This window comes from Oncorhynchus kisutch, linkage group LG23 (assembly GCF_002021735.2).
Source record: "Oncorhynchus kisutch isolate 150728-3 linkage group LG23, Okis_V2, whole genome shotgun sequence".
Lineage (NCBI taxonomy): Eukaryota > Metazoa > Chordata > Actinopteri > Salmoniformes > Salmonidae > Oncorhynchus > Oncorhynchus kisutch.
Window position 1 is genome coordinate 45156543 of NC_034196.2, and position 25945 is coordinate 45182487.

Sequence of the window (25945 nt, forward strand, 5' to 3'; positions counted from 1 at the left end):
CAGACAGTGAGACAGACCTGCACAGACAGTGAGACAGACCTGCCCAGACAGTGAGACAGACCTGCACAGAAAGTGAGACAGACCTGCACAGACAGTGAGACAGACCTGCCCAGACAGTGAGACAGACCTGCCCAGACAGTGAGACAGACCTGCACAGACAGTGAGACAGACTTGCCCAGACAGTGAGACAGACCTGCCCAGACAGTGAGACAGACCAGCACAGACAGTGAGACAGACCAGCCCAGACAGTGAGACAGACCTGCACAGACAGTGAGACAGACCAGCACAGACAGTGAGACAGACCTGCACAGACAGTGAGACAGACCAGCACAGACAGTGAGACAGACCTGCACAGACAGTGAGACAGACCTGCACAGACAGTGAGACAGACCTGCCCAGACAGTGAGACAGACCTGCACAGACAGTGAGACAGACCTGCACAGACAGTGAGACAGACCTGCACAGACAGTGAGACAGACCAGCACAGACAGTGAGACAGACCTGCACAGACAGTGAGACAGACCTGCACAGACAGTGAGACAGACCTGCACAGACAGTGAGACAGACCTGCACAGACAGTGAGACAGACCTGCCCAGACAGTGAGACAGACCTGCCCAGACAGTGAGACAGACCTGCCCAGACAGTGAGACAGACCTGCCCAGACAGTGAGACAGACCTGCCCAGACAGTGAGACAGACCTGCCCAGACAGTGAGACAGACCTGCACAGACAGTGAGACAGACCTGCACAGACAGTGAGACAGACCTGCCCAGACAGTGAGACCCCAGACAGTGAGACAGACCTGCACAGACAGTGAGACAGACCTGCACAGACAGTGAGACAGACCTGCACAGACAGTGAGACAGACCTGCCCAGACAGTGAGACAGACCTGCACAGACAGTGAGACAGACCTGCCCAGACAGTGAGACAGACCTGCACAGACAGTGAGACAGACCTGCCCAGACAGTGAGACAGACCTGCACAGAAAGTGAGACAGACCTGCACAGACAGTGAGACAGACCTGCCCAGACAGTGAGACAGACCTGCCCAGACAGTGAGACAGACCTGCACAGACAGTGAGACAGACCTGCCCAGACAGTGAGACAGACCTGCCCAGACAGTGAGACAGACCAGCACAGACAGTGAGACAGACCAGCCCAGACAGTGAGACAGACCTGCACAGACAGTGAGACAGACCAGCACAGACAGTGAGACAGACCTGCCCAGACAGTGAGACAGACCTGCCCAGACAGTGAGACAGACCTGCCCAGACAGTGAGACAGACCTGCCCAGACAGTGAGACAGACCTGCCCAGACAGTGAGACAGACCTGCACAGACAGTGAGACAGACCTGCACAGACAGTGAGACAGACCTGCACAGACAGTGAGACAGACCTGCCCAGACAGTGAGACAGACCTGCACAGACAGTGAGACAGACCTGCACAGACAGTGAGACAGACCTGCACAGACAGTGAGACAGACCTGCACAGACAGTGAGACAGACCAGCACAGACAGTGAGACAGACCTGCACAGACAGTGAGACAGACCTGCACAGACAGTGAGACAGACCTGCACAGACAGTGAGACAGACCTGCACAGACAGTGAGACAGACCTGCACAGACAGTGAGACAGACCTGCCCAGACAGTGAGACAGACTGCACAGACAGTGAGACAGACCTGCACAGACAGTGAGACAGACCAGCACAGACAGTGAGACAGACCAGCCCAGACAGTGAGACAGACCTGCCCAGACAGTGAGACAGACCAGCACAGACAGTGAGACAGACCTGCACAGACAGTGAGACAGACCTGCCCAGACAGTGAGACAGACCTGCACAGACAGTGAGACAGACCTGCCCAGACAGTGAGACAGACCTGCACAGACAGTGAGACAGACCTGCCCAGACAGTGAGACAGACCTGCACAGAAAGTGAGACAGACCTGCACAGACAGTGAGACAGACCTGCCCAGACAGTGAGACAGACCTGCCCAGACAGTGAGACAGACCTGCACAGACAGTGAGACAGACCTGCCCAGACAGTGAGACAGACCTGCCCAGACAGTGAGACAGACCAGCACAGACAGTGAGACAGACCAGCCCAGACAGTGAGACAGACCTGCACAGACAGTGAGACAGACCAGCACAGACAGTGAGACAGACCTGCACAGACAGTGAGACAGACCAGCACAGACAGTGAGACAGACCTGCACAGACAGTGAGACAGACCTGCACAGACAGTGAGACAGACCTGCCCAGACAGTGAGACAGACCTGCACAGACAGTGAGACAGACCTGCACAGACAGTGAGACAGACCTGCACAGACAGTGAGACAGACCAGCACAGACAGTGAGACAGACCTGCACAGACAGTGAGACAGACCTGCACAGACAGTGAGACAGACCTGCACAGACAGTGAGACAGACCTGCCCAGACAGTGAGACAGACCTGCACAGACAGTGAGACAGACCTGCACAGACAGTGAGACAGACCTGCACAGACAGTGAGACAGACCAGCACAGACAGTGAGACAGACCTGCACAGACAGTGAGACAGACCTGCACAGACAGTGAGACAGACCTGCACAGACAGTGAGACAGACCTGCCCAGACAGTGAGACAGACCTGCCCAGACAGTGAGACAGACCTGCACAGAAAGTGAGACAGACCTGCACAGACAGCGAGACAGACCTGCCCAGACAGTGAGACAGACCTGCACAGACAGTGAGACAGACCAGCCCAGACAGTGAGACAGACCTGCACAGACAGTGAGACAGACCAGCCCAGACAGTGAGACAGACCTGCACAGACAGTGAGACAGACCTGCACAGACAGTGAGACAGACCTGCACAGACAGTGAGACAGACCAGCCCAGACAGTGAGACAGACCTGCACAGACAGTGAGACAGACCAGCCCAGACAGTGAGACAGACCAGCCCAGACAGTGAGACAGACCAGCCCAGACAGTGAGACAGACCAGCCCAGACAGTGAGACAGACCAGCCCAGACAGTGAGACAGACCAGCCCAGACAGTGAGACAGACCAGCCCAGACAGTGAGACAGACCAGCACAGACAGTGAGACAGACCAGCACAGACAGTGAGACTAAAACACATATATATATTTTTTTTTACAGATTTCTTGAGTTATCTTATATTAGTTCTGTGGATTTTGAGGAAGTGAAATATGCTAGGAGGGGGGGGGGGGCATCATCATAAACCAAATGTGGAATCGGTCAGGAAACACACCTCCAACACTGAAATCTCTGTTGTTGTTGTTTTAATGAGCAACAGAAAAACACGTGTGCCAATAAGGCAGTGGATGTTTAACATGTGGTTAAACATCCACTTATCTGTCCACTCCGTCCATATTGTGACCAGAGTCTCTGGCCCCTCCCTGTATGCAAATGAACCTGCCTTGGACTTGCCCTTGTGAATCAAAACTGAATCAACAGAAAAAACTTCTATAGTCAATAGTTTTATCCTCTCATCATTTCATCGTCGTAACACAAGGTCTCCTCTTTTATACCAGTGAATATGGTCCATCTAGTTTGTGAGACCAACTGATATTCTGTCCCCATCAGGGTAAATTCTACTTCCATCTAGTCAATACAGGGAGTAGTCTGAAATTCAAATTTTTCTCATTTCAGTTTACTTCCTGAATTGACTAGATGGAAATAGTATTACCGTATAGATTAACACGTACAGTGTTTCATAGGAACACATCCCTAACTCAACCATGGCTTTCCTCATTCCCACGGCAACAAAAAAAACTACTTTAAACTCAAATGCAGCTTAAAGTGATACGTTGGGATTTTGGGGTAACGGGTCTCTTCATCTACTTCCCCAGAGTCACGCTACCATTTTAATGTCTCTGCGTGCAGTTTGATAGAAGTTGCTAACTAGCGCATAGCGCAATGACTGGAAGTCTATGGTATGTGCTAGCATGCAGGACTCCGGGCGAGACCCAGGATGAGTGGCTAGGCCTCATGGTCCCAAGCCAAAGCAGCTGCTGGACACTGGCCACTTCATTTGCATAAGTAGAATTAGGGTTAGCATTAGTGTAATGTGATTGTGCCTATTTTATTGTTAATTGACAGTTGGTTAAGCTAAGTAACTCATTGGCTAAATGTAAAATGTAAAAAACAAAAAATGTCACTGCTATGGGTTTTGGGGAAAGGGAACACCATTTTGTGAAGTGTGTGTGTGTGTGTGTGTCCTCCGCTCTGTGTTGATGCCTGTTTCATTTCATATGCCTGGGTTCAACTCAACACCACAGCTCATCTCGTTAATCACACACACACACACACACACACACACACACACACACACACACACACACACACACACACACACACACACACACACACACACACACACACACACACACACACACACACACACACACACACACACACACACACACACACACACACAGAGTTTATATAATGTGATCCTGTTCTACTCTCTAATCCCCCTAAGCACGGCAAAAACACAATGTGATTATATTAGACAAACTACCATGCACATTAACTTCAGCCTTCCACATGATTGTGTCCTCAGCACAGTCTACTGGAGGTATAAGGTCTCTGGTGACTGACTCAGAATGAAGGGTGATAGAGAGAGACACAGTCTACTGGAGGTATAAGGCCTCTGGTGACTGACTCAGAATGAAGGGTGATAGAGAGAGACACAGTCTACTGGAGGTATAAGGCCTCTGGTGACTGACTCAGAATGAAGGGTGATAGAGAGAGACACAGTCTACTGGAGGTATAAGGCCTCTGGTGACTGACTCAGAATGAAGGGTGATAGAGAGAGACACAGTCTACTGGAGGTATAAGGCCTCTGGTGACTGACTCAGAATGAAGGGTGATAGAGAGAGACACAGTCTACTGGAGGTATAAGGCCTCTGGTGACTGACTCAGAATGAAGGGTGATAGAGAGAGACACAGTCTACTGGAGGTATAAGGCCTCTGGTGACTGACTCAGAATGAAGGGTGATAGAGAGTGACACAGTCTACAGGAGGGTTGAGTATCTGATATGGATCAGATACTAGCTAATGGTTGACTCCTGTCTCACCACAGGAGGGCCTTTTCTGTTGTGGATCAGATACTAGCTAATGGTTGACTCCTGTCTCAACACAGCAGGGCATTTTCTGTTGTGGATCAGATACTAGCTAATGGTTGACTCCTGCCTCACCACAGGAGGGCCTTTTCTGTTGTGGATCAGATACTAGCTAATGGTTGACTCCTGCCTCACCACAGCAGGGCCTTTTCTGTTGTGGATCAGATACTAGCTAATGGTTGACTCCTGCCTCACCACAGCAGGGCATTTTCTGTTGTGGATCAGATACTAGCTAATGGTTGACTCCTGCCTCACCACAGGAGGGCCTTTTCTATTGTGGATCAGATACTAGCTAATGGTTGACTCCTGCCTCACCACAGGAGGGCCTTTTCTGTTGTGGATCAGATACTAGCTAATGGTTGACTCCTGCCTCACCACAGGATGGCCTTTTCTGTTGTGGATCAGATACTAGCTAATGGTTGACTCCTGCCTCACCACAGGAGGGCCTTTTCTGTTGTGGATCAGATACTAGCTAATGGTTGACTCCTGCCTCACCACAGCAGGGCATTTTCTGTTGTGGATCAGATACTAGCTAATGGTTGACTCCTGCCTCACCACAGGAGGGCCTTTTCTGTTGTGGATCAGATACTAGCTAATGGTTGACTCCTGCCTCACCACAGCAGGGCATTTTCTGTTGTGGATCAGATACTAGCTAATGGTTGACTCCTGCCTCACCACAGCAGGGCCTTTTCTGTTGTGGATCAGATACTAGCTAATGGTTGACTCCTGCCTCACCACAGGAGGGCCTTTTCTGTTGTGGATCAGATACTAGCTAATGGTTGACTCCTGCCTCACCACAGGAGGGCCTTTTCTGTTGTGGATCAGATACTAGCTAATGGTTGACTCCTGCCTCACCACAGGAGGGCCTTTTCTGTTGTGGATCAGATACTAGCTAATGGTTGACTCCTGCCTCACCACAGGAGGGCATTTTCTGTTGTGGATCAGATACTAGCTAATGGTTGACTCCTGCCTCACCACAGGAGGGCCTTTTCTGTTGCGGATCAGATACTAGCTAATGGTTGACTCCTGCCTCACCACAGGAGGGCCTTTTCTGTTGTGGCTCAGATACTAGCTAATGGTTGACTCCTGCCTCACCACAGCAGGGCATTTTCTGTTGTGGATCAGATACTAGCTAATGGTTGACTCCTGCCTCACCACAGGAGGGCCTTTTCTGTTGTGGATCAGATACTAGCTAATGGTTGACTCCTGCCTCACCACAGGAGGGCCTTTTCTGTTGTGGATCAGATACTAGCTAATGGTTGACTCCTGCCTCACCACAGCAGGGCATTTTCTGTTGTGGATCAGATACTAGCTAATGGTTGACTCCTGCCTCACCACAGCAGGGCCTTTTCTGTTGTGGATCAGATACTAGCTAATGGTTGACTCCTGCCTCACCACAGGAGGGCCTTTTCTGTTGTGGATCAGATACTAGCTAATGGTTGACTCCTGCCTCACCACAGCAGGGCATTTTCTGTTGTGGATCAGATACTAGCTAATGGTTGACTCCTGCCTCACCACAGCAGGGCCTTTTCTGTTGTGGATCAGATACTAGCTAATGGTTGACTCCTGCCTCACCACAGGAGGGCCTTTTCTGTTGTGGATCAGATACTAGCTAATGGTTGACTCCTGCCTCACCACAGGAGGGCCTTTTCTGTTGTGGATCAGATACTAGCTAATGGTTGACTCCTGCCTCACCACAGGAGGGCCTTTTCTGTTGTGGATCAGATACTAGCTAATGGTTGACTCCTGCCTCACCACAGGAGGGCCTTTTCTGTTGTGGATCAGATACTAGCTAATGGTTGACTCCTGCCTCACCACAGGAGGGCCTTTTCTGTTATGGATCAGATACTAGCTAATGGTTGACTCCTGCCTCACCACAGGAGGGCCTTTTCTGTTATGGATCAGATACTAGCTAATGGTTGACTCCTGCCTCACCACAGGAGGGCATTTTCTTGTGTATTTGTCTTCTATGGTATCAGTTAGTATTTTCCCTATTCCAGCTATGAGTGAATCAGCGGACAGGATATTGTGTTATAAAAGCAAGCAGGCTCACCTTTAAAAAGGAAGATGTATGAAATGTAACAGCTAATGAAAACAACAAGAGTCTGATCCAGAGTAAAGGTTTCAGACTGGCATCATCGTTACAAGCTCAACCCTCTGTCCCACTGTGAGAGTAGGATTCAAGTTGCCCCTAAATGCCTTGACGCTGATCTTGGATCAGTTTTTTAGGGGTTACGGTTAGGATTGGGGGCAAGGGGAAGCTGATCCTAGATCTGTACCGAGCGGGAACCTCACCACGGAGCCTCACCATGCCTGTTAAAGAGACATGGGGAGTATCCGGCCTCTAGCACGACTGCAGAGGAAGGCAGGAGTTCAGTGAACAGGAACCGGCCACAACCAGAGAGACGTTGTCTAACTCCTAGTGACCCACTCTGGGAGTGTTAAAGAGCTGATCCACAAGTTCTCACGTTCAGAGAACAGAATGGCTCATCAGTTCTGTCAGGAGCAGATGCCTGCCTGAAGACACTAACCGGCCAATCAAGATGTCTACAGCCAGGACTGGCCAATCAGACCTCCCTGTCCAACCCAAAACACTCCCAGTAGTACCACAGTACAGATGTCCACAGCCAGGACTGGCCAATCAGACCTCCCTGTCCAACCCAAAACACTCCCATTAGTACCACAGTACAGATGTCCACAGCCAGGACTGGCCAATCGGAGACTGAGAAGACAGTGGTCATGTCCACCTCCCAGTCCCAGTCCAACTCAGGCATTCCCAGAGAACCAGAGCCCAGACAGGATGTCCACAGCCAGGACTGGCCAATCAGAGACTGAGAAGACGGTGATCAAGTCCACCTCCCAGAGAACCAGAGCCTGATGGCTTCTATTAAAATGTCCACTCCACACAGGGAGTTCCACCCAGTCCAACCCATTCCAACCCAGTCCAACCCAGCTTGAGGGGGCTGAAGACATTCTCCTCTCACCCCAGCAGTACTTCAGACAGTCACTCCCAGAAGAGCCAGGGACAGAGATAGAGCCAGGGGACAGAGCCAGGGGACAGAGACAGAGCCCGGGGACAGAGCCAGGGGACAGAGACAGAGCCCGGGGACAGAGACAGGGGACAGAGACAGGGGACAGAGACAGGGGACAGAGACAGGGGACAGAGACAGAGCCAGGGGACAGAGACAGAGCCAGGGGACAGAGACGGGGACAGAGCCAGGGGACAGAGACAGAGACAGAGCCAGGGGACAGAGACAGAGACAGAGCCAGGGGACAGAGACAGAGCCAGGGGACAGAGCCAGGGACAGAGCCAGGGACAGAGACAGAGCCAGGGACAGAGCCAGGGGACAGAGCCAGGGGACAGAGCCAGGGACAGAGACAGAGCCAGGGGACAGAGACGGGGACAGAGCCAGGGGACAGAGACAGAGCCAGGGGACAGAGCCAGGGGACAGAGACAGAGCCAGGGACAGAGCCAGGGGACAGAGCCAGGGACAGAGACAGAGCCAGGGGACAGAGATGGGGACAGAGACAGAGCCAGGGGACAGAGCCAGGGGACAGAGACAGAGCCAGGGGACAGAGCCAGGGACAGAGACAGAGCCAGGGGACAGAGACGGGGACAGAGACAGAGACAGAGCCAGGGGACAGAGACGGGGACAGAGAAAGAGCCAGGGGACAGAGCCAGGGGACAGAGATGGGGACAGAGCCAGGGGACAGAGATGGGGACAGAGCCAGGGACAGAGACAGAGCCAGAGGACAGAGCCAGGGACAGAGACAGAGCCAAGGGACAGAGCCAGGGACAGAGACAGAGCCAGGGGACAGAGCCAGGAGACAGAGATGGGGACAGAGCCAGGGACAGAGACAGAGCCAGGGACAGAGCCAGAGCCAGGGGACAGAGCCAGGGACAGAGCTAGGGGACAGAGCCAGGGGACAGAGCCAGGGACAGAGACAGGGGACAGAGCCAGGGACAGAGACAGGGGACAGAGCCAGGGGACAGAGCCAGGGACAGAGCCAGGGACAGAGACAGAGCCAGGGGACAGAGATGGGGACAGAGACAGAGCCAGGGGACAGAGCCGGGGGACAGAGACAGAGCCAGGGGACAGAGCCAGGGACAGAGACAGAGCCAGGGGACAGAGACGGGGACAGAGACAGAGACAGAGACAGAGCCAGGGGACAGAGACGGGGACAGAGAAAGAGCCAGGGGACAGAGCCAGGGGACAGAGATGGGGACAGAGCCAGGGGACAGAGATGGGGACAGAGCCAGGGACAGAGACAGAGCCAGAGGACAGAGCCAGGGACAGAGCCAGAGCCAGGGGACAGAGCCAGGGACAGAGCTAGGGGACAGAGCCAGGGACAGAGCTAGGGGACAGAGCCAGGGGACAGAGACAGGGACAGAGACAGGGGACAGAGCCAGGGACAGAGACAGGGGACAGAGCCAGGGGACAGAGCCAGGGACAGAGCCAGGGACAGAATGGGTAAGTAGACTGCTAGGCTACTTTATAGGGACAGGATGAAGATCTGCATGAAGATCACACAGCATGGTCTGTCTGTCTGTCTGTCTGTCTGTCTGTCTGTCTGTCTGTCTGTCTGTCTGTCTGTCTGTCTGTCTGTCTGTCTGTCTGCCTGCCTGCCTGCCTGCCTGCCTGCCTGCCTGCCTGCCTGCCTGCCTGTCTGTCTGCCTGCCTGTCTGTCTGTCTGTCGACAGCAACAGCAATCAACACAATATTGCATCCGCAAAATTCTGTCCACGTGTCGACGAAAGCAGTCAATAAATGATTGCATGTGCATCTATCCCCAATGTACCGACTCAAACGAATGGCTTGTTCCTAACCACAGCAGTGCTTATACAGTGGCTTCTGCTTTTCTGTGTGAGAAGCTGTTGACTGTTAATGATGTTGTTACCAGTCTGCTGTATGAGGATGCCACACTGATGTTCACATCACAGCCTTGCATGTCTGTTCAGCGTAATTCACTGGTTGATTTGCACATGATACGATCTCAGATCTCGCAGCTTAACATACGGCACCTTCAAACACTCCCTGTGCAGTGCTCCTCTCTCTGTCTTTCTCTCTCTCTCTTTCTTCCCTCTCTCTCTGTCTCTCTCTCTCTCTCTCTCTCTTTCTTCCCTCTTTCTCTGTCACTCTCTCTCTCTTCCCTCTCTCTCTTCCTCTCTCTACACTTCCCCTCTCTCTCTCTCTCTCTCTCTTTCTTCCCTCTCTCTCTGTCTCTCTCTCTCTCTCTTTCTTCCCTCTCTCTCTTCCTCTCTCTACCCCCCCTCTCTCTCTCTCTTTCTTCCCTCTCTCTCTTCCTCTCTCTACCCCTCCCCCTCTCTCTCTCTCTCTCTCTCTCTCTCTCTCTCTCTCCCCCCCCTCTCTCTCCATCCCTCCAGCCATACATTTAATATCTTCTTCTCCTCCAGGAATCAGACTTTGATCCCAACAAGCAGCCTGAAAGTCCCCCTTCTGAGAACGAGCCCTCCAATCCTGTCAAAGTCCGCCAGAACCCCAAATATCAGCTGTTCCTGGATGGAGACATGATTGGGAACGGATCCAGGGATACAAATGGAACGTCTGGGAGAGAGAACGGGAACGGGAGAGAACCCAGGAACAATTCCCGTTTGGACAGCGCTAGCTCCAGATTCGGGCCAAACTACCGCGGGTCCCTGGAATCGCTTGCCCCTCGGGACTGGGACACCATGTCAGACAGGGTGAAGGCCCGGGGGGGAGACTAGGGGTCACTTAGGGCTGGTACTGGGGACAGGGGAATCACACAGGGCTGGGGACCAATAACAGGTCTGGTGCTTGGGCCTGCAGGGGCCAGGGGAATCATTCAGGGGTGGTGGTTGTGGCCAGTACTGCTAGGGGCCAGGAGAATCAGACATGGCCGAGGGACAGTATTAGGGCTGGGGCTTGGGCCTTCAGGGGCCAGTTCTGCCAAGGACCACCAGGGGCCGAGATGGGGGAATGGGGTCCAGGGGATTCATTCAGGGGTGGTGGTTGTGGCCAGTACTGCTAGGGGCCAGGAGAATCAGACATGGCCGAGGGACAGTATGAGGGCTGGGGCTTGGCCCTTCAGTATTAGGGCTGGGGCTTGGCCAGTTCTGCCAAGGACCACCAGGGGCCGAGATGGGGGAATGGGGGCCAGGGGAACGAAATATTGTCCACCCACTCTAACTAAACTGATCAGCACCAGATGTTGCCTGTAGACTTAAGCAGATCAGCAACTGTCTGTCTGCTCCAAATGCTGTACTGTAGGAACATGGCGTGACCTTAGACCTGGGCTTTATGATGCAGCGCCACCTGCTGGTGTACAACAATAATATCAATATTAAAATCCATATTGGAATTGACCGTAATGACTTTTTGTAATTGACTGTTTCTGTGTGTTGTCTGTTTCTGTGTGTTGTCTAGGTGGGAGGTTTTGAGAGTCCTCCCAGGGTGTTCAACAGTCCCTACGCTACAGTGGCTTCCACGGACTACAACCCTGGAATGAACCGGATGTCAGAGCAAAAGGTAAGACACTCAGCAAAATGGGATTATGTGCTACAGAAACAACTGTTTTACCAATAACTTGTCATAGAGAGCAAAGAGTGATGATATTATTGCATAAGTATTCCCCTCCTTGGCATTTTTCCTATTTTGTTGCCTTACAACCTGGAATTCAAATAGATTTTTTGGGGGGGTTGTATCATTTGATTTACACAACATACCTACCACTTCTAAGATACAACATATGTTTTAATGCGAAACAAACAAGAAATAAGATTTTTTTAAACTGAAAATTTGAGCGTGCATAACTATTCACCCCCCAAAGGCAATACTTTGTAGAGCCATCTTATGCAGCAATTACAGCTGCAAGTCTCTTGGGGTATGTCTCTAAAAGCTTGGCACATCTAGCCACTGGGATTTTTGCCCATTCTTCAAGGCAAAACTGCTCCAGCTCCTTCAAGTTGGATGGGTTCCGCTGGTGTACAGCAATCTTTAAGTTATACCACAGATTCTCAATTGAATTGAGGTCTTGGCTTTGACTAGGTCATTCCAAGACATTTAAATGTTCCCCTTAAACCACTCAAGTGTTGCTTTAGCAGTATGCTTAGGGTCATTGTCGTGCTGGAAGGTGAACCTCCGTCCCAGACTCAAATCTCTGGAAGACTGAAACAGGTTTCTCTCAAGAATTTCCCTGTATTTAGCACCATCCATCATTCCTTCAGGTCTGACCAGTTTCCCAGTCCCTGCCGAGGAAAAACATCCCCACAGCATGATGCTGCCTCCACCATGCTTCACGGCTGGGGATGGTGTTCTCGGGGTGATGAGAGATGTTGGGTTTGCGCCAGACACAGGTTTATCCTTGATAGCCAAAAAGCTACATTTGAGTCTCATCTGACCAGAGTACCTTCTTCCATGTGTTTGGGGAGTCTCCTACATGCCTTTTGGCGAACAACAAACATGTTTGCTTATTTTCTTCTTTAAGCTATGGCTTTTTTCTGGCCACTCTTCTGTAAAGCCCAGCTCTGTGGAGGCTTAAAGTGGTCCTATGGACAGACACTCTTCAGTAAAGCCCAGCTCTGTGGAGTGTTACGGCTTAAAGTGGTCCTATGGACAGCTACTCCAATCTCCACTGTGGAGCTTTGCAGCTCCTTCAGGGTTATCTTCGGTCTCTTTGTTGTCTCTCTGATTAATGCCCTCCTTGCCTGGTCTGTGAGTTTTGGTGCGCAGGCCTCTCTTGGCAGGTTTGTGTGTGGTGCCGTATTCTTTCCATTTTTTAAATAATGGATTTAATGGTGCTCCGTGGGATTGTCAAAGTTTTGGATATTTTTTTATAACCCAACCCTGAGCTGGACTTCTCCACAACTTTGTCCCTGGCCTGTTTGGAGAGCTCCTTGGTCTTCATAGTGCCACTTGCTTAGTGGTGTTGCAGACTCTGGGGCCTTTCAGAACAGCTCAGAGCAGATCATGTGACACTTAGATCGCTCTCAGGTGGACTTTATTTAACTAATTATGTGACTTCTGAAGGTAATTGGTTGCACCAGATCTTATTTAGAGGCTTCATAACAAAGGGGGTGAATACATATGCACGCAAACACTTTTCTGTTAAGAATTCTTATTTTTTATTTTTTTAAACAAGTAAAATTTTTTAATTTCACTTCACCAATTTGGACTATTTTCTGTTTATGTCCATTTACATGAAATCCAAATAAAAATCCATTTAAATTACAGGTTGTAATGCAACAAAATAGGAAAAACACCAAGGGGGATGAATACTTTTGCAAGGCACTGAATATTATTGTAAATCCCATTTATCTCAGTTTGACTACCTTTTTCTATTTTTCCTCTCTCTATCCATCTCCCCTCTCTATCCATCTCCCGTCTCCCTCCCTCTCCCCTCTCCCTGGTCTATCCATCCATCTCCCCTCCTCTCTCCCTGTTCTCTCCATCCATCTCCCCTCCTCTCTCCCTGTTCTCTCTATCCATCTCCCCTCCCCTCTCCCTGTTCTCTCCATTCTTCTCACCTCCCCTCTCGGCTCCCTCCCCTCTCCCTGTTCTCTCCATCCATCTCCCCTCTCCCTCTCTGCTCCCTCCCCTCTCGGCTACCTCCATCTCCCCTCTCCCTGTTCTCTCCATCCATCTCCCCTCCCGGCTCCCTCCCTCTCCCCTCTCCCGGTCCCTCTTCCTTCCTTCCTTCCTTCCTTCCTTCCTTCCTTCCTTCCTTCCTTCCTTCCTTCCTTCCTTCCTTCCTTCCTTCCTTCCTTCCTTCCTTCCTTCCTTCCTTCCTTCCTTCCTTCTTTCCTTCCTTCCTTCCTTTCCCCTCCCCTCTCCCTGTTCTCTCTCTTCCCTCCCTGTTCTCTCCCTCCCCTCCCTGTTCTCTCCCTTCCCTTCCCCTCTCCCTGTTCTCTCCCTTCCCTTCCCCTCTCCCTGTTCTCTCTCTTCCCTCCCTGTTCTCTCCCTCCCCTCCCTGTTCTCTCCCTTCCCTTCCCCTCTCCCTGTTCTCTCCCTTCCCTTCCCCTCTCCCTGTTCTCTCTCTTCCCCTCTCCCTGTTGGCTCCGTTCCCCTCCCTGTTCTCTCTCTTCCCCTCTCCCTGTTGGCTCCGTTCCCCTCCCTGTTCTCTCTCTTCCCCTCTCCCTGTTGGCTCCGTTCCCCTCCCTGTTCTCTCTCTTCCCCTCTCCCTGTTGGCTCCGTTCCCCTCCCTGTTCTCTCTCTTCCCTTCCCCTCTCCCTGTTGGCTCCGTTCCCCTGCCTGTTCTCTCTCTTCCCCTCTCCCTGTTGGCTCCGTTCCCCTCCCTGTTCTCTCTCTTCCCCTCTCCCTGTTGGCTCCGTTCCCCCCCCCTCTTCTTTTCTCTCTCTCCATTAGATGCAGGAGGTGATGTCTCCAGCCACGTCAGAGCTGAACCTGTTCAACAGCTACAACAGCAGAAGTAGCAGCCCTGTGCTCTCCTTCACCTCGGCTGCGACCTCCTCACGTGCGCGCTTCTCAACCTTCGACTCTCTCAGGAGGCGGGACCAGCCGGTGAGTGGGCGGAGCGATAATACGGGGTTAAATAACAATCTCAGTAACATATTTCTATGCCTTTTGACACATTATAAAGGCTCATAATATATCTAATAGCGGTACTACTATAGTGTACATCTGTATGACTGACCCTTGGGTCTTCCAGGTGATGCCAAGCCAACTCCCCATACGGTCCACAGTGTCGCCTGTTGCTATGCCCAGCAAGAGAGACTACATCGAGGAGCTGACCAGACAGATGGATGCCTGTCAGAAGGTGCAGTATGAAGACTCTCGCTCGCTCGCTCTCTCACTCTCTCAGTCAGTCAGTCACTCACTCACTCACTCAGTCAGTCATTCACTCAGTCAGTCAGTCACTCAGTCAATCACTCAGTCACTCACTCAGTCACTCACTCAGTCACTCAGTCACTCACTCAGTCACTCACTCACTCAGTCACTCACTCACTCACTCACTCACTCACTCACTCACTCACTCACTCACACTCTCTCTCTCCGTGTCCCCCTTCCTTCCACAGAGGAACCAGTTCCTGGAGGCAGAGAGCATAGAGATGGACAAGGAGAGGAACCAGATCAGGTTGGAGATGAGAGGCCTGTTGGTGAACAACGAGGACCTTCTCAGAACCAACAGTACCCTGCAGGTGTGTAGCATGATGGACTACAATACCCAGAATGCTCTGTGTAACATATCTGGTTTGATCTGAGTAAAGATGTTGCCTGGGTACTAGTCTGTTTGTGCCTTGATACCACTCCTTGTCATGGAAAGGAGTGGCACGATGGCACAAACAGACTAGTAAAGAGGTTTCTGAAGCTAACGTAATGTCCTGTCTCCTTATCAATCCAAGACGGAGATGAACAGGATGAGGATGAGGATGGTAGAGCTGGAGAGAGACAACACGGCCATGACGGAACGCTTCAAAGTTATGGAGGTAGGCTTCTGGACTACACAGAAACTACACTGTGTTCATCTGGACTGGACTACACAGAAACTACACTATTTTAATCTGGACTGAACTACACAGAAACTACACTATTTCCACCTGGACTGGACTACACAGAAACTACACTGTGTTCACCTGGACTGGACTACACAGAAACTACACTATTTTAATCTGGACTGAACTACACAGAGCCTACACTGTGTTCATCTGGACTGGACTACACAGAAACTACACTATTTTAATCTGGACTGGACTACACAGAAACTACACTGTGTTCATCTGGACTGGACTACACAGAACCTACACTGTGTTCATCTGGACTGGACTACACAGAAACTACACTGTGTTCATCTGGACTGGACTACACAGAAACTACACTGTGTTCATCTGGACTGGACTACACAGAAACTACACTGTGTTCACCTGGACTGGACTACACAGAAACTACACTATTTTAATCTGGACTGGACTACACTACACATAAACTACACTATTGTTCAGTTGGACTGGACTACACAGAAACTACACTGTGTTCATCTGGACTGGACTACACAGAAACTACACTATTGTTCAGTTGGACTGGACTACACAGAAATTACACTATTTTAATCTGGACTGGACTACACAGAAACTAGACTGTGTTCATCTGGACTGGACTACACAGAAACTACACTATTTTAATCTGGACTGGACTACACAGAAACTACACTGTGTTCATCTGGACTGGACTACACATACTATACTATTTTAATCTGAACTGGACCACTCAGAAACTACACTGTGTTCAGTTGGACTGGACTACACAGAAACTACACTGTGTTCATCTGGACTGGACTACACAGAAACTACACTATTTTAATCTGGACTACACATAAACTACACTGTGTTCATCTGGACTGGACTACACAGAAACTACACTGTGTTCATCTTGCTGAGACTACACAGAAACTACACTGTGTTCATCTGGACTGGACTACACAGAAACTACACTGTGTTCATCTGGACTGGACTACACAGAAACTACACTGTGTTCATCTTGCTGAGACTACACAGAAACTACACTGTGTTCATCTTGACTGGACTACACAGAAACTACACTGTGTTCATCTGGACTGGACTACACAGAAACTACACTGTGTTCATCTGGACTGGACTACACATAAACTACACTGTGCTCTTCTGGACTGGACTACACAGAAACTACACTATTTTAATCTGGACTGGACTACACAGAAACTACACTGTGTTCTTCTGGACTGGACTACACAGAAACTACACTGTGTTCATCTGGACTGGACTACACAGAAACTACACTATTTTAATCTGGACTACACAAACTACACTGTGTTCATCTGGACTGGACTAGACAGAAACTACACTATTTTAATCTGGACTGGACTACACAGAAACTACACTGTGTTCATCTGGACTACACAGAAATTACACTATTGTTCATCTGGACTACACAGAAACTACACTGTGTTCATCTGGACAACACATAAACTACACTGTGTTCATCTGGACTACACAGAAACTACACTGTGTTCATCTGGACAACACATAAACTACACTGTGTTCATCTGGACTACACATAAACTACACTGTGTTCATCTGGACTACACAGAAACTACACTGTGTTCATCTGGACAACACAGAAACTACACTGTGTTCATCTGGACTACACAGAAACTACACTGTGTTCATCTGAACTACACAGAAACTACACTGTGTTCATCTGGACAACACAGAAACTACACTGTGTTCATCTGGACTACACATAAACTACACTGTGTTCATCTGGACTACACATAAACTACACTGTGTTCATCTGGACTACACATAAACTACACTGTGTTCATCTGGATTGGACTACACAGAAACTACACTGTGTTCATCTGGACAACACAGAAACTACACTGTGTTCATCTGGACTACACATAAACTACACTGTGTTCATCTGGACAACACAGAAACTACACTGTGTTCATCTGGACTACACATAAACTACACTGTGTTCATCTGGACTACACATAAACTACACTGTGTTCATCTGGACTACACATAAACTACACTGTGTTCATCTTGCTGAGCCATAGAGCTGGATAGAAGGATCATCTCCCAACACACAAGCTCCTACTTTCATTTCTTTCCAGATAGAAAACACAACCACTAATATCTCAGTGTTGAAACACAGAGGATGTCTCTAGAGAGCTGATCTCCTTTATGTTTCCTCCAGACGGAGCTGACCGAGGCCAGGGCCCAGATGGTGGAGGCCAACACTCAGGAATACGCCTTCAACTTCCTGCAGCAGTCTCTGAAGAATAAGATACAGGTCGCTGAGGTACAGTATAGGCTTCTCCATAATCAGATTCCACCACAGACCTGTCAGTCAGCTGGGCCTATTCTACCACAGACCTGTCAGTCAGTTAGCTGGACCTATTCTACCACAGACCTGTCAGTCAGCTGGGCCTATTCTACCACAGACCTGTCAGTCAGTTAGCTGGACCTATTCCACCACAGACCTGTCAGTCAGTTAGCTGGGCGTATTCTACCACAGACCTGTCAGTCAGTTAGCTGGGCCTATTCTACCACAGACCTGTCAGTCAGTTAGCTGGGCCTATTCTACCACAGACCTGTCAGTCAGTTAGCTGGACCTATTCTACCACAGACCTGTCAGTCAGCTGGGCCTATTCCACCACAGACCTGTCAGTCAGTTAGCTGGGCCTATTCTACCACAAACCTGTCAGTTAGCTGGGCCTATTCTACCACAGACCTCAGTCAGTTATCTGGGCCTATTCTACCACAGACCTCAGTCAGTTAGCTGGGCCTATTCTACCACATACCTCAGTCAGTTATCTGGGCCTATTCTACCACAGACCTGTCAGTCAGTTATCTGGGCCTATTCTACCACAGACCTCAGTTAGTCAGCTGGGCCTATTCTACCACAGACCTCAGTCAGTTAGCTGGGCCTATTCTACCACAGACCTCAGTCAGTTAGCTGGGCCTATTCTACCACAGACCTGTCAGTCAGTTAGCTGGGCCTATTCTACCACAGACCTCAGTCAGTTAGCTGGGCCTATTCTACCACAGACCTGTCAGTCAGTTGGCTGGGCCTGTTCTACCACAGACCTGTCAGTCAGTTAGCTGGGCCTATTCTACCACAGACCTGTCAGTCAGTCAGCTGGGCCTATTCTACCACATACCTCAGTCAGTTAGCTGGGCCTGTTCTACCTCAGACCTCAGTCAGTTAGCCTGGTTCCTCTCTAGGTTTCTTCCTAGGTTTTGGCCTTTCTAGGGAGTTTTTCCTAGCCACCGTGCTTCTACACCTGCATTGCTTGCTGTTTGGGGTTTTAGGCTGGGTTTCTGTACAGCACTTTGAGATATCAGCTGATGTACGAAGGGCTATATAAATACATTTTATTTTATTTGAGTTAGCTGGGCCTATTCTACCACAGACCTCAGTCAATTAGCTGGGCCTATACAACCACAGACCTCAGTCAGTTAGCTGGGCCTATTCGACCACAGACCTGTCAGTCAGTTAGCTGGGCCTATTCTACCACAGACCTGTCAGTTAGCTGGGCCTATTCTACCACAGACCTCAGTCAGTTAGCTGGGTCTATTCTACCACAGACCTGTTAGTTAGCTGGGCCTATTCTACCACAGACCTGTTAGTTAGCTGGGCCTATTCTACCACAGACCTGTCAGTTAGCTGGGCCTATTCTACCACAGACCTGTTAGTTAGCTGGGCCTATTCTACCACATACCTGTTAGTTAGCTGGGCCTATTCTACCACAGACCTGTTAGTTAGCTGGGCCTATTCTACCACAGACCTGTCAGTTAGCTGGGCCTATTCTACCACAGACCTCAGTCAGTCAGCTGGGCCTATACCACCACAGACCCCAGTCAGTTAGCTGGGCCTATTCCACCACCGACCTCAGTCAGTTAGCTGGGCCTATTCTACCACAGACCTAAGTCAGTCAGTTAGCTGGGCCTGTTCTACCACAGACCTCAGTCAGTTAGCTGGGCCTATTCTACCACAGACCTGTCAGTCAGTTAGCTGGGCCTATTCTACCACAGACCTGTCAGTCAGTTAGCTGGGCCTATACTACCACAGACCTCAGTCAGTTAGCTGGGCCTATTCTACCACATACCTCAGTCAGTTAGCTGGGCCTATTCTACCACAGACCTCAGTCAGTTAGCCTGGTTCCTCTCTAGGTTTCTTCCTAGGTTTTGGCCTTTCTAGGGAGTTTTTCCTAGCCACCGTGCTTCTACACCTGCATTGCGTGCTGTTTGGGGTTTTAGGCTGGGTTTCTGTACAGCACTTTGATATATCAGCTGATGTACGAAGGGCTATATAAATACATTTGATTTGATTTGAGTTAGCTGGGCCTATTCTACCACAGACCTCAGTCAGTTAGCTGGGCCTATTCTACCACAGACCCCAGTCAGTTAGCTGGGCCCATTCTACAACAGACCTCAGTCAGTTAGCTGGGCCTATACAACCACAGACCTCAGTCAGTTAGCTGGGCCTATTCGACCACAGACCTGTCAGTCAGTTAGCTGGGCCTATTCTACCACAGACCTGTCAGTCAGTCAGCTGGGCCTATTCTACCACAGACCCCAGTCAGTCAGCTGGGCCTATTCTACCACAGACCCCAGTCAGTTAGCTGGGCCTATTCTACCACAGACATGTTAGTTAGCTGGGCCTATTCTACCACAGACCTCAGTTAGCTGGGCCTATTCTACCACAAACCTGTTAGTTAGCTGGGACTATTCTACCACAGACCTCAGTTAGCTGGGCCTATTCTACCACAGACCTGTTAGTTAGCTGGGCCTATTCTACCACAGACCTGTTAGTTAGCTGGGCCTATTCGACCACAGACCTGTTAGTTAGCTGGGCCTATTCTACCACAGACCTCAGTTAGCTGGGCCTATTCTACCACAGACCTGTTAGTTAGCTGGGCCTATTCTACCACAGACCTGTTAGTTAGCTGGGCCTATTCTACCACAGACCTGTTAGTTAGCTGGGCCTATTCTACCACAGACCTCAGTTAGCTGGGCCTATTCTACCACAGGCCTCAGTCAGTTAGCTGGGTCTATTCTACCACAGACCTGTTAGTTAGCTGGGCCTATTCTACCACAGACCTGTCAGTTATCTGGGCCTATTCTACCAAAGACCTGTTAATTAGCTGGGCCTATTCTACCACATACCTGTTAGTTAGCTGGGCCTATTCTACCACAGACCTGTTAGTTAGCTGTGCCTATTCTACCACAGACCTGTCAGTTAGCTGGGCCTATTCTACCACAGACCTGTTAGTTAGCTGGGCCTATTCTACCACAGACCTGTTAGTTAGCTGGGCCTATTCTACCACAGACCTCCGTTAGCTGGGCCTATTCTACCACAGACCTGTTAGTTAGCTGGGCCTATTCTACCACAGACCTCAGTCAGTTAGCTGGGCCTATTCTACCACAGACCTGTTAGTTAGCTGGGCCTATTCTACCACAGACCTGTCAGTCAGTTAGCTGGGCCTATTCTACCACAGACCTGTTAGTTAGCTGGACCTATTCTACCACAGACCTGTTAGTTAGCTGGGCCTATTCTACCACAGACCTGTTAGTTAGCTGGGCCTATTCTACCACAGACCTCAGTTAGCTGGGCCTATTCTACCACAGACCTGTTAGTTAGCTGGGCCTATTCTACCACAGACCTCAGTTAGCTGGGCCTATTCTACCACAGACCTGTTAGTTAGCTGGGCCTATTCTACCACAGACCTGTTAGTTAGCTGGGCCTATTCTACCACAGACCTGTTAGTTAGCTGGGCCTATTCTACCACAGACCTCAGTTAGCTGGGCCTATTCTACCACAGGCTTCAGTCAGTTAGCTGGGTCTATTCTACCACAGACCTGTTAGTTAGCTGGGCCTATTCTACCAAAGACCTGTTAATTAGCTGGGCCTATTCTACCACATACCTGTTAGTTAGCTGGGCCTATTCTACCACAGACCTGTTAGTTAGCTGGGCCTATTCTACCACAGACCTGTCAGTCAGTTATCTGGGCCTATTCTACCACAGACCTCAGTTAGTCAGCTGGGCCTATTCTACCACAGACCTCAGTCAGTTAGCTGGGCCTATTCTACCACAGACCTCAGTCAGTTAGCTGGGCCTATTCTACCACAGACCTGTCAGTCAGTTAGCTGGGCCTATTCTACCACAGACCTCAGTCAGTTAGCTGGGCCTATTCTACCACAGACCTGTCAGTCAGTTGGCTGGGCCTGTTCTACCACAGACCTGTCAGTCAGTTAGCTGGGCCTATTCTACCACAGACCTGTCAGTCAGTCAGCTGGGCCTATTCTACCACATACCTCAGTCAGTTAGCTGGGCCTGTTCTACCTCAGACCTCAGTCAGTTAGCCTGGTTCCTCTCTAGGTTTCTTCCTAGGTTTTGGCCTTTCTAGGGAGTTTTTCCTAGCCACCGTGCTTCTACACCTGCATTGCTTGCTGTTTGGGGTTTTAGGCTGGGTTTCTGTACAGCACTTTGAGATATCAGCTGATGTACGAAGGGCTATATAAATACATTTTATTTTATTTGAGTTAGCTGGGCCTATTCTACCACAGACCTCAGTCAATTAGCTGGGCCTATACAACCACAGACCTCAGTCAGTTAGCTGGGCCTATTCGACCACAGACCTGTCAGTCAGTTAGCTGGGCCTATTCTACCACAGACCTGTCAGTTAGCTGGGCCTATTCTACCACAGACCTCAGTCAGTTAGCTGGGTCTATTCTACCACAGACCTGTTAGTTAGCTGGGCCTATTCTACCACAGACCTGTTAGTTAGCTGGGCCTATTCTACCACAGACCTGTCAGTTAGCTGGGCCTATTCTACCACAGACCTGTTAGTTAGCTGGGCCTATTCTACCACATACCTGTTAGTTAGCTGGGCCTATTCTACCACAGACCTGTTAGTTAGCTGGGCCTATTCTACCACAGACCTGTCAGTTAGCTGGGCCTATTCTACCACAGACCTCAGTCAGTCAGCTGGGCCTATACCACCACAGACCCCAGTCAGTTAGCTGGGCCTATTCCACCACCGACCTCAGTCAGTTAGCTGGGCCTATTCTACCACAGACCTAAGTCAGTCAGTTAGCTGGGCCTGTTCTACCACAGACCTCAGTCAGTTAGCTGGGCCTATTCTACCACAGACCTGTCAGTCAGTTAGCTGGGCCTATTCTACCACAGACCTGTCAGTCAGTTAGCTGGGCCTATACTACCACAGACCTCAGTCAGTTAGCTGGGCCTATTCTACCACATACCTCAGTCAGTTAGCTGGGCCTATTCTACCACAGACCTCAGTCAGTTAGCCTGGTTCCTCTCTAGGTTTCTTCCTAGGTTTTGGCCTTTCTAGGGAGTTTTTCCTAGCCACCGTGCTTCTACACCTGCATTGCGTGCTGTTTGGGGTTTTAGGCTGGGTTTCTGTACAGCACTTTGATATATCAGCTGATGTACGAAGGGCTATATAAATACATTTGATTTGATTTGAGTTAGCTGGGCCTATTCTACCACAGACCTCAGTCAGTTAGCTGGGCCTATTCTACCACAGACCCCAGTCAGTTAGCTGGGCCCATTCTACAACAGACCTCAGTCAGTTAGCTGGGCCTATACAACCACAGACCTCAGTCAGTTAGCTGGGCCTATTCGACCACAGACCTGTCAGTCAGTTAGCTGGGCCTATTCTACCACAGACCTGTCAGTCAGTCAGCTGGGCCTATTCTACCACAGACCCCAGTCAGTCAGCTGGGCCTATTCTACCACAGACCCCAGTCAGTTAGCTGGGCCTATTCTACCACAGACCTGTTAGTTAGCTGGGCCTATTCTACCACAGACCTGTTAGTTAGCTGGGCCTATTCTACCACAGACCTCAGTTAGCTGGGCCTATTCTACCACAGGCCTCAGTCAGTTAGCTGGGTCTATTCTACCACAGACCTGTTAGTTAGCTGGGCCTATTCTACCACAGACCTGTCAGTTATCTGGGCCTATTCTACCAAAGACCTGTTAATTAGCTGGGCCTATTCTACCACATACCTGTTAGTTAGCTGGGCCTATTCTACCACAGACCTGTTAGTTAGCTGTGCCTATTCTACCACAGACCTGTCAGTTAGCTGGGCCTATTCTACCACAGACCTGTTAGTTAGCTGGGCCTATTCTACCACAGACCTGTTAGTTAGCTGGGCCTATTCTACCACAGACCTCCGTTAGCTGGGCCTATTCTACCACAGACCTGTTAGTTAGCTGGGCCTATTCTACCACAGACCTCAGTCAGTTAGCTGGGCCTATTCTACCACAGACCTGTTAGTTAGCTGGGCCTATTCTACCACAGACCTGTCAGTCAGTTAGCTGGGCCTATTCTACCACAGACCTGTTAGTTAGCTGGACCTATTCTACCACAGACCTGTTAGTTAGCTGGGCCTATTCTACCACAGACCTGTTAGTTAGCTGGGCCTATTCTACCACAGACCTCAGTTAGCTGGGCCTATTCTACCACAGACCTGTTAGTTAGCTGGGCCTATTCTACCACAGACCTCAGTTAGCTGGGCCTATTCTACCACAGACCTGTTAGTTAGCTGGGCCTATTCTACCACAGACCTGTTAGTTAGCTGGGCCTATTCTACCACAGACCTGTTAGTTAGCTGGGCCTATTCTACCACAGACCTCAGTTAGCTGGGCCTATTCTACCACAGGCTTCAGTCAGTTAGCTGGGTCTATTCTACCACAGACCTGTTAGTTAGCTGGGCCTATTCTACCAAAGACCTGTTAATTAGCTGGGCCTATTCTACCACATACCTGTTAGTTAGCTGGGCCTATTCTACCACAGACCTGTTAGTTAGCTGGGCCTATTCTACCACAGACCTGTCAGTCAGTTATCTGGGCCTATTCTACCACAGACCTCAGTTAGTCAGCTGGGCCTATTCTACCACAGACCTCAGTCAGTTAGCTGGGCCTATTCTACCACAGACCTCAGTCAGTTAGCTGGGCCTATTCTACCACAGACCTGTCAGTCAGTTAGCTGGGCCTATTCTACCACAGACCTCAGTCAGTTAGCTGGGCCTATTCTACCACAGACCTGTCAGTCAGTTGGCTGGGCCTGTTCTACCACAGACCTGTCAGTCAGTTAGCTGGGCCTATTCTACCACAGACCTGTCAGTCAGTCAGCTGGGCCTATTCTACCACATACCTCAGTCAGTTAGCTGGGCCTGTTCTACCTCAGACCTCAGTCAGTTAGCCTGGTTCCTCTCTAGGTTTCTTCCTAGGTTTTGGCCTTTCTAGGGAGTTTTTCCTAGCCACCGTGCTTCTACACCTGCATTGCTTGCTGTTTGGGGTTTTAGGCTGGGTTTCTGTACAGCACTTTGAGATATCAGCTGATGTACGAAGGGCTATATAAATACATTTTATTTTATTTGAGTTAGCTGGGCCTATTCTACCACAGACCTCAGTCAATTAGCTGGGCCTATACAACCACAGACCTCAGTCAGTTAGCTGGGCCTATTCGACCACAGACCTGTCAGTCAGTTAGCTGGGCCTATTCTACCACAGACCTGTCAGTTAGCTGGGCCTATTCTACCACAGACCTCAGTCAGTTAGCTGGGTCTATTCTACCACAGACCTGTTAGTTAGCTGGGCCTATTCTACCACAGACCTGTTAGTTAGCTGGGCCTATTCTACCACAGACCTGTCAGTTAGCTGGGCCTATTCTACCACAGACCTGTTAGTTAGCTGGGCCTATTCTACCACATACCTGTTAGTTAGCTGGGCCTATTCTACCACAGACCTGTTAGTTAGCTGGGCCTATTCTACCACAGACCTGTCAGTTAGCTGGGCCTATTCTACCACAGACCTCAGTCAGTCAGCTGGGCCTATACCACCACAGACCCCAGTCAGTTAGCTGGGCCTATTCCACCACCGACCTCAGTCAGTTAGCTGGGCCTATTCTACCACAGACCTAAGTCAGTCAGTTAGCTGGGCCTGTTCTACCACAGACCTCAGTCAGTTAGCTGGGCCTATTCTACCACAGACCTGTCAGTCAGTTAGCTGGGCCTATTCTACCACAGACCTGTCAGTCAGTTAGCTGGGCCTATACTACCACAGACCTCAGTCAGTTAGCTGGGCCTATTCTACCACATACCTCAGTCAGTTAGCTGGGCCTATTCTACCACAGACCTCAGTCAGTTAGCCTGGTTCCTCTCTAGGTTTCTTCCTAGGTTTTGGCCTTTCTAGGGAGTTTTTCCTAGCCACCGTGCTTCTACACCTGCATTGCGTGCTGTTTGGGGTTTTAGGCTGGGTTTCTGTACAGCACTTTGATATATCAGCTGATGTACGAAGGGCTATATA

The 25945-nt window shown here is 50.0% G+C and overlaps 1 protein-coding gene across 2 annotated transcripts in view; it reads left to right on the forward strand.

Moving 5' to 3' along the window:
* LOC109884257 (cingulin-like protein 1) overlaps positions 1-25945 on the forward strand; it is a 117814-nt gene that overhangs the window by 67584 nt on the left and 24285 nt on the right. The window contains exons 5-11 of one of the 2 annotated variants that reach the window (XM_031802990.1): positions 10542-10829; positions 11533-11634; positions 14470-14625; positions 14774-14881; positions 15141-15263; positions 15468-15551; positions 17800-17904. In XM_031802990.1, the coding sequence (XP_031658850.1) occupies positions 10542-10829; positions 11533-11634; positions 14470-14625; positions 14774-14881; positions 15141-15263; positions 15468-15551; positions 17800-17904 (966 nt within the window). The remainder of the gene's footprint in view (positions 1-10541; positions 10830-11532; positions 11635-14469; positions 14626-14773; positions 14882-15140; positions 15264-15467; positions 15552-17799; positions 17905-25945) is intronic. The other variant, XM_031802991.1, reaches the window with a different exon arrangement.